General features: G+C 43.9%; 1 protein-coding gene across 1 annotated transcript in view; it reads right to left on the bottom strand.

Annotated features, from left to right (window-relative positions):
* Nucleotides 1-1,226: 1,226 nt before the first annotated feature.
* Tulp4 (TUB like protein 4) overlaps nt 1,227-14,281 on the bottom strand; it is a 164,358-nt gene continuing 151,303 nt past the window's right edge. Inside the window, exons 13-15 of the mRNA XM_075950539.1 lie at nt 12,152-12,295; nt 7,277-9,792; nt 1,227-5,663 (exon numbers count right to left, since the gene is read on the bottom strand). Coding sequence (XP_075806654.1) covers nt 5,547-5,663; nt 7,277-9,792; nt 12,152-12,295 — 2,777 coding nt within the window. The 3' untranslated portion in view covers nt 1,227-5,546. The remainder of the gene's footprint in view (nt 5,664-7,276; nt 9,793-12,151; nt 12,296-14,281) is intronic.

Here is a 14,281-nt window from a genome sequence, read left to right as displayed (position 1 = left end):
TAACTGTAACTAACAAACAGAACATAACCTTTCTAAACTGAATTTACAGATGGAGATTTTCTAAGTTCTCTTTCCAGGATATTAAAAATAAATCACACAGGAGAGATAGTTGGCTCAGTGGTTGAGGGCAGTTTTGCTCTTGCAGAGTAAACAGGTTTGATTTCTAGCACTCACATGGTGGGTCACAGCTGTCCATAATCTCTGGTTCTAGGGGCTCAAACAAGTGCTTCTGACCTCTATAGGCAGCAGGTACCCACGCTGTGTATGTACATACATGCAGGCAAAAATACTCTTACATATGAAGATAGAGAAATCTTTAAAAATAAGAAATCATTCTTGGAAACCCTGACTTGGCTGAATTGTCCCAAAGATGCTAAGTAGTTTGGTGGTACTAGAAATCCCGGACATAGCTCCTTCCAGTAGGCCCAGATAGGAACTAGGTATTGGGAATATTGGTGGGTGAGAGGAGACAGACCAGATTTGGGCTGGCTGTTAAGTGAAGATGTCATGAACGAATTCTCCAGTGATCATGTACACTCATAACAAAATGAGACAGACTTGCTTTTGTATAAGGCATTTGGTCATCTTTTGGATATATAAAGCACAGGTTTATAATCAATCCCATAATAATTTTAGAACAATTCATAATTAGGTTGTACTGGAGTTGGTGCAGGTTTGTGTTCTTCTAGCTCTTTAAGTCTGAGTGAGCACAACAGTTGTTTTGTAGACAGACACTGTAAAGGGTTTGTACATATACTCCCAGTAAGAGAAAGGAGGCCTGAAAGCACTCATTAGTACCATAAGTCAACAGTTACACTGGTGTGTTTTAGCAAAATGGCTTAAAACTGGGTTTAGTTAAGTTTCCCCCATGATATAACTAAATATCTATTCTAAAAAATTAATGAGCAGCACAAATCATGTTACACAAATCATGTTACACAATCAGGTAAACTCAGTATCATTCAAGACTATAAAGGCATTCTTAACTGGAATATTTTCCAGAAGGAAGAAAAAATAAAAAGTCAAAGCAATTCACCAAGTAGACAACATGATCTGACCTCTCAAACTCAGCAATGGAATGACAGGGACATTTCAGTGTCCCTGTCATGTTGGCATTTCCCAGGGGACCCTTGAAGCAACTGGTGGGGGGGTTCAGAAGGTCATGCCAGTGGAAGGATGTAGTTTTTTCTCAAATGACCCATAATTCAAACTTGACACACATCTAATATTTTTTTAATCTGCAAAATTTTATTAAGCAATAGCTGGACAAATCTTACAATTTCAAATCATCCAGAAAAAAAAAACTGAGAGTAACCCATCTCAATAGTAAAGGCAAAATAATCTTGACAAACTACATCATTTTGAATGCAAACCATTTATCCCATCTAAAATACTTCCTGCACAATCGAGTATACAAAGTACATACAAAGACAGGCAAATAAGGAAGAGATCATTGAGAAGCAATGGCGACTCTCAACAGATCTTGTCTGGAAAGTTAAACAAAGCAAGATGCTGAATTAAAGAAAAATTGAAAACCAACACGGTGGGGAGAGGGGCTGATGTGTACAAAACAGTGCACGCTGTTCCCAAAGTGTGGACAGAACATGCTGGTGGTCTCGTTTGGTCTGTGGCCTATGCACCCCACAATGCACATTTATGGGAATAAAAAGATGAGAGAGGGAGAAAGGTAGATGCCAGCAGTAGCAATAGTAGTAAACTTGGAAATTATGCCCAAATTTACAGTACTAAAGTAATGCATTTATAAACAAATGCAAACAATACACCTTTGGTAAATAATACAGTGCCTTTTCACTCAAATTATAACCCATGCTCTCCCACAACACGAGAAGAAAATTATCTACAATAAACAAGACCTTAAAACCCTACCCTTCCCCTTAAAATTAACTTGTAAACAGAAAATATAGATTCAGTTAAAGTCACAAGAAAACTGCACAAAGCCGAAAAAAATGGAAACAAAACAAGCCCCTATCCTGCAGAGTTTATCAGCCAGAGATAAGGAGAAAGATACAGTGGTGTAGAGTTCTCAACTGTATGCTACCATGAAGTCCCAGAAACTCAAATGACAGCTGGAACCCAGCTAACGTTGTCAACCCATCCACAGCCCACACAGGGACAGTAGGAGTTTCCTCCCCACAGGTGCCTTTCTCAGAAAGCCTTCTGAATGAGAAAAAAGACTCTTCCACATGAATGCTCTACAAGAAGCAAGCCATGAATGACACTCTGAACCGCTCTCAATTTGAGACACATGTGCCCACTGAAGAGAGCACACTCATAGGGACTCGAAGGGACTTCCACTGTACTTGGATTTGGTGCTTCTATAATTTTAGTAGACTAAACATGATTCCAAACACATTTTAGGGGTGAACTTTCAAAGATATGCTGGTTTCTGTTCAAGTAGACAGCTCTGAATCAAAAAAGAACTTTTTTTTTCTACAAAAAGGCCATGTTTTGAAACATTTTCAATCTCATGAAGGGGAAGATGAGCTGCCGAATTAGGCTACCAGAGAAAAAGAGTTTTCAAGTTTGCATATCCCCATCCCCTTTAATTAAGAGATGGACAAAAGGAGGTCAGACACCTCCAGCCAAATTCACTCTCCACCCCTGTGACAGAACAACTCGACCTTGGCCCCCTGACCTTGGATTACAGAACAGACATTACATAAAGGAGCAGGGCTGTGGATGAAAAGTACCAACTTGCAAAAGCTTTTGCTTTCTGTGTCCATTAGAACTCTGAGTAGTTCTAGCTTTATAGGTCCACTTTTTCTCAGAATATAGATTCAAATGGGTACCTGTACAATGACCTCTGTTTTGATGTGGTCAGAACCAGACAAACCTAACACCCATTTTGTTTATTAATATACTGTTTTTTTTATAAGTCTCTACGTAGTTGACTGTTTTTTATTTTAGGGAGCCAATGAAACACTGTGATGTTCACAAATTTCTATTAGTAACCATGAAGTGCCTAGAATTCTGTTACTTAAAGTTTTAGTTTGAGGAGAATTTAATCAAATGATGTTGACTGTATGAAACAATTTTTAAAAGAAGCCATTATCTTAAGTGACACTGTGTCATGACTGCCGCTGCCAGCAGCCTACTGCACATGTGGTGCCCGAGATCACTCCTCCTTAGCCTGGGAAAGGAGTCTAGTGGGTGGCAGGAGATCCCGGTTCTATTCTGCAGCTCACAGGTCAAGCATTATTCAAGACAGGAAGCAGGCATCTCCATGGATGGAAAATATCTTTTAGAGATGATTTCCTCCATACTCAATCTTATTTAGCAAATTTATAAAGTATAACTTTTACAGTTTTTGCAAAAAGCCAGCTTGAACTAAAAACAAAATTGAAGATTATTGATTAAGGTCCCTCTTTTGCTACTCTTATTTAAGAGGTCTCACCCTTCCTTGTGTCCTATCACTTTTTATTGCTAACTAAAATTTTCAAAATAAGGAGAAATACTACCTTAGGGTATGCTATCTCAAAGAAATAGCCTATTTTGCATATAATCAATACTGATGGAGTGAATTTACTTTTTAAGGGATTAACAGGATTTTTTTTTCCAATTTTCAAGAAAGTTACAAATTATCCAGCAAAAACCATCTTCTGTCACATTCTCTTTATTTTTTGCAGCAAAATATATTGCCACCAAGTAAGTCATTACAAAGGTACTATTTTTCTAAATAAATAATAATGGGCATAAATCACCAATACATAGTAACAAAATAGTTCCCAAGAATATTATAAAGAGCAAGATAAATAACTATCTCTTAGACAACAAAACAAAGGAATTGCATTTAAATTATTCCATGAACTGAGAGGCTACAACCATATTGCACACTAATGATAGCACGGGAACACCTTATCAAGCTACAAAGACTGACGTAAACCAACACAGTCATTCCCAATACACTATTCAACACTTCCTGGGACAACTGACCCACCTAAGAATCAGCTCCCGTATTTTAAATTATAAAACAGAAAACTCCAGTATCAGCTGAGAGATGTCCTTGTTAGTATTTCTTTGGAATTTTGAAAGAATGATGAGTAATTTAATTTTGCTCAGATAAAGAAATCAAACAGTTTCTTTTCTAATTCTTAAACCAAACACAAGAAAAAAAATAAACACAAAACAATGTTTAAGTGAAAAGTTTCCTGTAGCATCTTCCACTTGTCAGTTTTCAAATAAAACTCACACTTAGGAGTCAAGGCCAGCGGGCAGTTCTTGTGCTCTGGGAATGAACATCACAGGTAAAAGCTACAGCACAAACTGGTTCTCACAATAAAGTCTGGGTATTTGCCCAAGGTGCATTCCCACAAGAAGAAACTGGGCAAAGATACCACAGGCAGAAGGAATGGCATATAGACAGTCAACTACCTAAGTCTGAGAGTCTTACCAAGGTTTTCCCAGTGGTTTGTCTTTTACACCCAAAGACAGTTCTTTTTTCCCCTCAGAGAATACTGTGGAGCTTCCCACAAACATGTGACCACATCCTTATCTTTTAATATCCTGGGAAATGCACAAAGATTTTTGATCACACTTATAATAGAAAAAAAAGCATTCAAATCAGCTGAACTTTAATGTGGCCAAGGGAAGGAATGGTGTAGTTTCAAATCAAGTCCCATTCATACTTTTGAAAAGACAGAGCAATGAGATCTAAAGAGAAACATGTTTACAGTAAACTATTCCAGATTAAAACAAAGGAGTAAGGGAGAACAAAGGCTGTTTCTTGGCAAGTGGAGGTATCTGGTGATGGACCAGTCTGGTGAATGTGAATACAAGCCCAGCTCTGCCTCACCTAAGGTCTCTTACCTTCTCCCAAAGTCAGATGGGATTCTGACTTTAAAGAAACTAGTGGGGTTTCCACCAGCATCCTTGGGAGAGAACAGTCCTTACACAAGCTCACCCAGGTATCTGCAGTGCTGTAGGCCTGTCGCCTCATAGACTGGCTACCAAATCACACTCACACTAGCGACAGCAGCCGTTTACCTTGGTTTACATCAGCAGAGCACAAGTCATTTGCATATGTGTCCTTCATTCGTGTAGGTACCTTCTAGTAAGCAGCACATATGTGTGAAGTAAGTTTTGTCCTCCCTCAAAAGAGAAGCTGAATATTCCAGAGTTTTGGTTATGTTGGGAAAAAAACAAAAATTTTTTTGCACTAGTGATAACAGTAACATGAAGAATGAACACTTACACACACTCCCTATGCCTAAAAGAAGAGCAGGCTCAAAGCAATCTGTCTTCTTTCCAAAGGTCTTTGTCCTAGTTACTGAACAGTAAATCAGTGAAACATTCTATAGACAAGCTACACTGCCTTCCAGAACACAAGATCCCTCAAGTTCTTGGCTTCCAAATACTACTCTATCAAAAGGAGGGGCAATAAAGGATAAATGGACAATTGACCACGTCTAAACAACAGCACCCTCCTGCCTGCTGGCTTCTTCTACTGTTGCTGTCTCCGGTCCTTGGTAGTAGCAGCACATCTTCCTCCAAAGGCTCCTGGCATGTCTCCCTCTGCATCTGTCTCTTCATTTTAGGCGCTGAGTCACATTGGCCAGGGCAACAGCAAAAGCCTGCACAGCTGAGAAGGGGTACTGGAAGTCTAGGATGTATGCATTACCGTCAATCCGTCCAAACTGCATCACCTAGGGAAGAAATGAGAGCAAACACAAGAAAGGAAGAGAAAGTGAGCAAACAGTCAGATGTACCAACTCCGAGGGGAGCAGAGAGCATCGTTCATGAGAGTTCTAGAAACCCACATAACTGAATCTGAGGGGCTTCTAGATCTAACTACAGATTTATAGGACAGGGGACAGAGGGGGGTGGTGATGACGTAAGGGCTACAGGTCAGATAAAGTGGGCTCTCCATGGCAGACAAAAGGAGGCTTCACATTCGGAAAGACCAGAGATGTGCTTTGTCCAAGTTTTCCATCTCAGGGAAGGCTTCCCTGGCCACTTTTCTAAATCACCACAACTTCCTTTCCACCATGCTCCTCCTTGCCCTGCTCAGCTTGTGTGAGACTACTGCATCACAGCACAGGCACACACCATGTCCTGTGGTCTCTCTCCTTTTTTTGAAAGACACATGACAACAGTTACTTCCATGTCTCTCCATACTCTTAATTTCACTCCGAATAAACATTGGCAAGCTTTCTGTGAAGTGCTGATAAACACTTTAGGCCTGTATTAATGTACTCTGTAGAATCACTCAACTTTGCTTGTGTTAAATAAAGGTAGTTGCAAACTAAGAAGTAAGAACTGTGTTTCAGTAAAACTTTATTTACAAACACAGGAAAGGAGTTAAGCAGATCCATGGGGCAGTCTGCGAATTCTTGGCTTAGAAACTTCCAGGGACACAGCATACAGTAAAAATATTTGGTAAGTTAATTAAGTAAAAATGAAATTTTAAAATGGATGGACTTCTCAGGATGGTCAAGAGGCGAAATGAGGTGGTAGGGTTACAGAGGCCATCCGTGTTAGGAAATACGATTTGTCTTCTATGGTCCTGATCTGTACTAAGAGGAGACTTGCCTTCTATTAGAAACATGGAAGATGAGTTAGCAATAAACAGAAATAAGCAAACAATAACTAGGCAATTAAAACCTTTAGGAAAAACTCATACAAGGCTCAGTCATGAATCACTTACTGACATAATGCAGTCACCAATGCCTACTGCTTAAATTGGAAAGTGGGGACAGTTCTCATGTGTACATACAAGGTAGGGGAGATGGATAATATTCCTCTGCAGCTGGTAATGAACAGCTAGAAAGGAAGGGGTATTGCATATATTGTTTCTATCCAAACTGCATTTTCTTGGGGAAGCAAAGCCACAAAATGAAAAAGCAGGTTCGACAGCTCCCGTGGGAAGCAGATAGCACAAACTACTAAAGAGTTACACAGGAGGAAAGCAAAATATGATGGCTAAAATAGAAATATTAATAAATAAAAGTATATGCTCTTTTAAAATATAAAATACCAAACTCTAGAAGACACCTGCAACTGAATGAAGAGCCGGTGGTGAGGGGATGGGTGGTCCCGTGGTTTTCTTTCTATCTCATGCAATCATCTGACCAATGGTATATGCATCACTTATTAAAGTACATCAGAAGGTTCTCTGAGAATTAGAACCTGAACCAACTAGCTACACCTGAGATTCATGAGACAATTTCCTCCTTCCTTCCTGCCTGGCTGGCTTTTTAAGGGCTTGTTCCTCCAGTCCACAGCACTGGCTCATTTGTTCAGTGGCTAGTCTCCTTACCTGCCGCCCCTCCAGCTCGATCTGGAAGTTCTTGGCAGATTCCTGGGTCACCCTTCCTCCAAAATCCAGCTGGTACACCTGTGTGGCTTCATTCCACAGAGGCTGTTTGTTGGCCATTACATACACGAAGCCTTGACTGCCCAGCCGCCCGTCTTCCTTCTCACTGGCTTTGCGGCACTTGAATTCCTCCAGCTCACTGGCTGTGCGCAGGCTCCTCTTGCTCTTCCACCCCTTCTTGCTGCCCTGGCTTTGGTTCATCAGCTCATCTCCGCTGATGAACAGCTCAGGCTCACTCTCTGAGCTGTCCTGGAATTCGTTTGTCTTGTTCAACTTTTTGGATTTCAGTTGGTCTTTCTGACTTTTCACCTTCTTCTTCTCTCTCCCCAGGCGAGGGCTGGAGATGAGAGAATTAAAGTCACTCAAAGCCCTTGCATCCTTTTTAACTTTGCCCTCAGTGATGGCCTGAACATTTCCTTCCTCTGCTCGGCTATCCAGGCGCTTCCGGTTCTTCTTTCCAAATTTTTCTGTTCTCTGGGGGACAGGGCTTTCTGTCAGAGAGAGGACTTCTTGGAAATTGTCCACAGTCTCCACCATCACCTCTGTGCCCATGTGGCTTTGGAGCTCTGCAGGTGGTGGGGACACAAGAGGCTTCTCCACCACTAAATGGGGCTTGGATGGGAGAGTGCCCTGGGGATTTTGCATGGGCGGGCAGGTGCTATAGGAACTCCAAGGGTGCAAGGCGATAGGTGGCAGCTGTAAACTGGAGCATGTGCTGCTTCCTGGGTATGTGGGGGGCAAGGTGCAATAGGAAAGACTGGGTGGGTACGCTGGCTGAAGTACAACAGCAGACTCCTGTTGTGCAAACTGTGCTGGGGACAGGGCATCTTTAGGGGAGCACGGAGCTTGTACTCCAGGCAAAGAGGGGTTGTTATAGCTGCCTGGATATGGCACTCCCATGCCATAGCCTGTCTGGAAGGTGGCAGTAGGGCTCGACGGAGACTTGGGAGACACAAAGGGCACTCGAGCTACATCCAGGTGCTGGCCTTGCCCTAGCATCAGGGGGGACAGTTTTAAAGGGTTGGGCACTGCAGGTTGTGCTGTCCTTTCTTGAGGAACCCAAACGTCCTCACCCAGCACAGGGTCCCACTGGTAAGGGGGAGGCCGCTTCACTGTGACAGTAGCTTCAGGAAGTGGGGGATGCCTCAGAGGCTTCTCCAGCTGACAGTGCTGGGACAGGGCCTCGTCCTCTGTGAAGGCTGAGTTGACATAGTCAGTACGATCACGGGAGGTGTCCGGAGGGCTCAGAAGGTTGTAGGAGGACTGGGAGGCTAGTGGGGAGGTGCTGATAGCATGGGCCAGGGCTGCACCTGGCTGTGAGCTGGACCCAGCTCCACTGCACTGGCTGCATGTATACAGGGCAGGTGGAGGCCTTGCTGGGAGCTGTGCCACTGCCCCACTAGGGCCACCTTTAGGCTTGACCAGGGGCTGCAGTGGGGCACGGGAGCTGTCAGCCAGCTGGGTCATCTTAAGCGCAACCTCACGGTTGTTCCTTCGCAAGGTGGCATGGATGAGACTACTGTCCAGTCTCTGGGTGGCACTCCGTCCCTGAGCCAGTTGACTAGCAATTTCAGGATATGGAGGTGGATCCCCTGTGGGGATGGAGTATCGAGGGACAGTCAGGCGGTTCAGAGTGGCACTGGTGCAGGGTTGGAGAACCTTCTTCTCAGTGGCTGTGAGTCTCAAGGTGGCAGAACTACCTGGGCCAGGAAGAGTGTAGGTGTTCTGGGAACAGAGCATCCGAGTGCGAGGCCGGCATACCTCTTCCACATTGCCGCTGCTGTCAAAGGTGGTGATCCTCTCATAGCCTAGGGGAGGCTGGTAGTGTGCTGCCGGAGAGCAGAGGGAGAAGTCACCTTTCTTCAGACACACATCCACTGGGGGCTGTGGTGGTGGCAGAGGAGGTGGGGGTGCTGCTGTGGTGGGGGCAGCAGGGATCGTTCCTGGGTATGGGGGTGGGGGATTCATCTTTGCCACCTGGACCTCCTGAGGGGCACTGAAAACCACTGCATCCCCCTCGGCTGCCAGCTGAAGCACTGGTCGCAGGGACTTGGCTGACTTCTGCAGGTGCTCATGGTCTCGATCTCCATGGTCCACCACAGACAGCTGCAGAGGCCCCTGCGGTGGTGGCGGTGGTGGAGGTGGCGGCAAAGGCAATTGAGGAGGGTTCTGAATAATGCGGCCCATTTCTACACCTCCAAAAATCACCTGTCCAGGATTGGGGTACCGACTGGAAACTGGGTATTGGGTTGTAGCATCACCTGCATGCTCTACTGCCCCTACAGCTGTTGTCTGATTGGTCAAGACATCCAGCTGCACATTTTGATTGGCCAGCAGGGATTGTACCAGCCCTATGCTCTGTGTGGGGGACAGAGCTTGAGCAGAGCTGTGGATTGGTGCAATAGGGATGTTCACAGTACAAGGTGGGTTGTTTTCAGGGACACCCGATGATCCAGTAACTGGAAGAAAATCAGAAAAAAGAATTGGTTGCAAAACAATGCTGTAGAACTGGGTCAGAATAAGAAGCATGCCTGGACTTATCTGATCTTTTGCAAGCAAAATCCAACTATTAAGATTGAGATGCCCTTGCTGGGAGACAACAAGGCTATTCACAAAGCTTCACTAACATTTCTGGAAGGACACATCGCCAACCAGGGAGTCTGCAACATAGCCTGCCTGCTCAGTGTGGGCTGAGGCATTGTCAGAACATCTCAATGAACATGTCTGAACATTCTGAAATTGGTACCATGTGCCTGAATACTACCATCGTACATAAAGAACTCTTTAATGGTTATACTCATAAAATGCCTATATATAAGTGGAAAAATCAAAGAAAAGAATTCCCTAGAAATATGTGTATTCACTGAATGACCTTTTCCTCTTTACTGCTTTTTAGCATTTCAAATAGGATTTAAGATACAGCCAACCACATACAAACATGTGGCCACTTCATTCACTATATAGTGGTCACTTCATATATCATGAAGTCAACAGTGACTGTGGGCAGGTGCTCAGAACCACAGTCTGTGCCCTTGTTGGCAGTGGGACCAACTCCAGCTTTGCTCCTCTCAGCTCAGGGACTTGGCTGTGCCTCTTCCTCAGAGTACACTGTCACAGGCCCAGAGGCTGGAACCTGGTGTTAATGCTGCAGAGCAACAAATAATTGAGCAGCAAACTATCTAACAGGCTCACTGTATAGGCTGGCTGACTTTGCACACAAACAGGAGCCTACAGCCACCAAAATTTCAAAGGTTAGGCCTGGCCTTGGGGCTTATCCTCTGGTTGCAGGAATCCGAGTCCCACCTCAAGCTTCCTATCATTCCTTTGCTGATCTCTCTGAGATCTCCTTTGGTCTCCAAGGAGCAATGACTTCAGCTATTTCCCTCTCCATCCTCTCAACTGAGGACTACACATAGCAAGGGCAGCCACCGCAGCAACTGAATGCAGAAAAAAGTTGCTTACTGAATTTGGGAGAACAGAGAGGTTGTCCAAGGAAAGCATATGCTGCATCTAAACTGGAGATTCTGAAATAGCAGGGCAGGTGTCAAGCCTACGTGCCCAAAGTTCAATCACCAAAGGGTGGGTACTGATGCTGGAAGATTTTGTTTCTACAAAATTACAAGTGGCTTATACTTAAAAGGGGGGAGGGGGGGGCGGGAGATTGTTTCTCAAGTGCCCTTAAACAACTGAGAACAGTTAGAGACAAGTCTCTAGCAGCCAGTGGAAAACATTCTGATCTATAAACAAAACAGAACCTTTTAAGAATCCCCCACTACAGTAACCAAATTGCAAAGCCCACAGTTTATCTCTAACTCAAGCCAGGCCTCTGTGAGTTAGAGATAAATTGCACGGTGGAAAGGGTGCTCAAACGCAAAGGCTCCGAGTCCTGGAGATAGGGCAGGTTTCAGGAGCTGGAACCTGTGTGCACTGCAGGCCTCTAGAGAAGCTCTTTAAGCAGGTATAAAAAGGGTGGAGGCTAGGCAAGACCACTGAGACAGAGTTTTGGTGCGGGAGAATTGTCTGTATTCTGTCATTCATGTTTTAAATAAATGCTGATTGGCTAGGCAGGAAGTATAGGCGGGAAAACCAGACAGGAGGTAGAAATGATGTAATGAGAACAGGAGAATTCTGGGAAGGAGGAAGTTGATTCCTGCCACTCCTGTCCAGACCACCGAAGCAGCAGGATGTGATCTGCCCTACTGAAAAAAGGTACTGAGCCACATGACTAACATAGATCAGAAAAATGGGTTAATCAAGATGTGAGAGTTAGCCAGTGAGAGGCTACAGCTAATGGGTAAATCAGCTTATAATTTATGTGACCTATATGTGATTTTATTTGGGGCTTGCTGGCTGTTGGGTACCGGGTGGGACAGAAAACCACAACAAGCAGCAGGCCCCCCCTCATGTTACAGAGTTTAGTTCTGGTTTTACACAGCACTTCTAGTTTAAGTTCCAGCTTCGAGTTCCTGTCCTGAATTCCCTGTGAGCTGAACTAAACCCTTTCCCCCACAAGCTGCTTTTGGTCATGGTTTTATTATGAGCAGCAGAAAGCAAGGAATGACATTACAATACGGGACATGCTCTGTGAATTGTCACGTCACTACTACCTTAACCATCCATGCTCTGCAAGTTTCCCTTCTGCCAAAAAGCACATACTGTGGTTTTCCTCTCAGATATACCATGTCTCCTAAGCTTACAGAGTGAGGTGGGTCTTTTCAAACTGTGCCAACAACCAGACTCAATGACTTACCACTCTACCCCCTTGCATAATATACAAAGAGAAGGACTGTAACAGACAAGTCCACATATGTGACACACCTGGTAAATCATCCTCATCTTCACTGAAAACATTTGGGTTGAAGACAGGTAGATTAATATAGTCCATGGAGATCTTCCTAACTTCTGGGAGATAAATGGTCATCTGCCGTGGCTGGAGATGCAGCAGGCTGGTTTTATAGATTACTGGGGGAGAAAGGAGCACAGTTAATGAAGGCATGCCAGCGGAGAGCTAAAGAGTCAGCAGTGTGATGGAGAAAAAAGAGGGCCATGGATCCCTCTGTTGGCAGGCAGATCAAACAGGCTGGACCAGGAGCAAGTGGAGCTCTTAGCTTCTAATGATGATGTATACAGAACCATGTGGCATTGGCAAATTCTTTGTCTACAGAACCAGATTTTAAATGCCCAAAACATTCCTCAGACTTAAACCATTTCTTACAATGATCATACATCTTTAAGAGCTTCATATGCAACCAGAAGGATAATTTAGTTGAAATAGTAGTGCCAAGAGTGCCAAGCTCAGGAGCTATTTGCTGTCCATGGGACCAGGGTACCACAGATGCATAAAGAATGCCAAGCTCAGGAGCTATTTGCCGTCCGTGGGACCAGACACCACAGATGCACAAAGAGCTGCTGCTGCCAAGACTGAGGCCTTATCTCACGGTCACCTTTGGGGTCTGCAGAGGGACTCACAGGCACTTCCAGAAACAGACAGTTACAAGAAAGCCTAAGTTGCAAATGAAATAGAAAAGATAAAATTAATTTAAAAATGATGAATCTGAGTTTCATAAGCAGGTAAAAACAAGGTTAGCTTTTGCCATCTCTCTTATGTCAGATATTTATGTATGTGTGTTTGTCTGTATGCACATACATACAGATATATGTGTTCCATGACACATGTGTAGAGGTTAGTTCTGTCCCACCATCTCATAGTGTTTGGAGATTAAACTTAAGTTGCCCAGCCTTTACACAAATGCCTTAAATCACTGAGCAACCCTACTGGCTCAACATTTATGTTTAAAACTCCTGTGAAATTGTACACAGAGACACATGTATTCAGCCACATCTTCTCTCTGCACTGTCCCCTAACTAGCCTGGCCTGACAAAACAGTGTTGCTCTAGAAGCAGCAGCTTTTGCTGAGCCCTCTGTATGAGGCTGGAACTCAGGAGGTGTCTTTTCCCATCCAAACGTCAGAGAAGTTTCATTCCGTCTCATCACTCTTGCTCACAATACAGAATTATGAATTTTGGTGGAAAGTTCTGTACTGTTCTGAGTTAGTGAAAAGAGCTATTCTTTATTAGATCAATAAAGAACATTTTTTTTAAAGCTGGGCAGTGGTGGCACACACTTTTTAAAAAAATTTTTTTATTGGACACACCAGGCCAAGGAAACGGTGTAACTCCCATCAAAAGGTAGATACCTAGCACAATGAGGGTGATGTAATAACCCTCCTGACCTGTTAGCTGACCTCCCAGTGTACACATCAAAGACTGACCTACAATTCCCAACTGACCTGAGGGCTTCAGCTCAGTTTGTTCCCCCCTGTTGACACTGCCTTCTTGAATGTCCTCTGCCCGTCTGGACCTGCCATCTGTCCTCTCATTCATCCCCTGGACTTAGTCCTGCCCTTTGCCTCTGCAGCTGGACAACTGAGTTCAAATGAGGTAGGGGTCCCAGGTAAGCTAACGGTCATGATAATAACAATTACTGAAGGGGCATAGTGTCATCCTCATATGTAACATCTTCAAAACTAAGATTAGCACTGTCACTCAGGGGATATACCAAGTGAAATTCTAAGCATCCTAAATAATAAAATATCAAATCACAAAAGGTCATAACAAATGTGCGGTGTGAGAGAAATACTCAGTTGTGCAGGATACTTAATTGTCAATGCAGTTGGAGATGTCATTCAACGTTCTTGAAGTCCGTATAGATAAGTTCTGTGCTCCAAGCTGACACGTGCTTGATGAGAGAAATGTGAACCTAAACATACATCTGAGTTCTGCAGTGCAGGGACTGCCTGGAATGATCTAGATAGTCTTTTTCCTCCGGTTAGAACTGAATCTTTTTTAACTATTGTGTGTGTGTGGGGGGGGGGGGTGGCACACTTTTAATCTTAGCATTCTGAAGGCAGAGGCAGGCTGATCTCTGGGAGTTTGAGGCCAGCCTGG

Source organism: Microtus pennsylvanicus, chromosome 1 (genome assembly GCF_037038515.1).
Source record: "Microtus pennsylvanicus isolate mMicPen1 chromosome 1, mMicPen1.hap1, whole genome shotgun sequence".
NCBI lineage: Eukaryota > Metazoa > Chordata > Mammalia > Rodentia > Cricetidae > Microtus > Microtus pennsylvanicus.
Note: the sequence above shows the minus strand (reverse complement) of the source record. Positions and strands in the feature narration are given on the sequence as shown.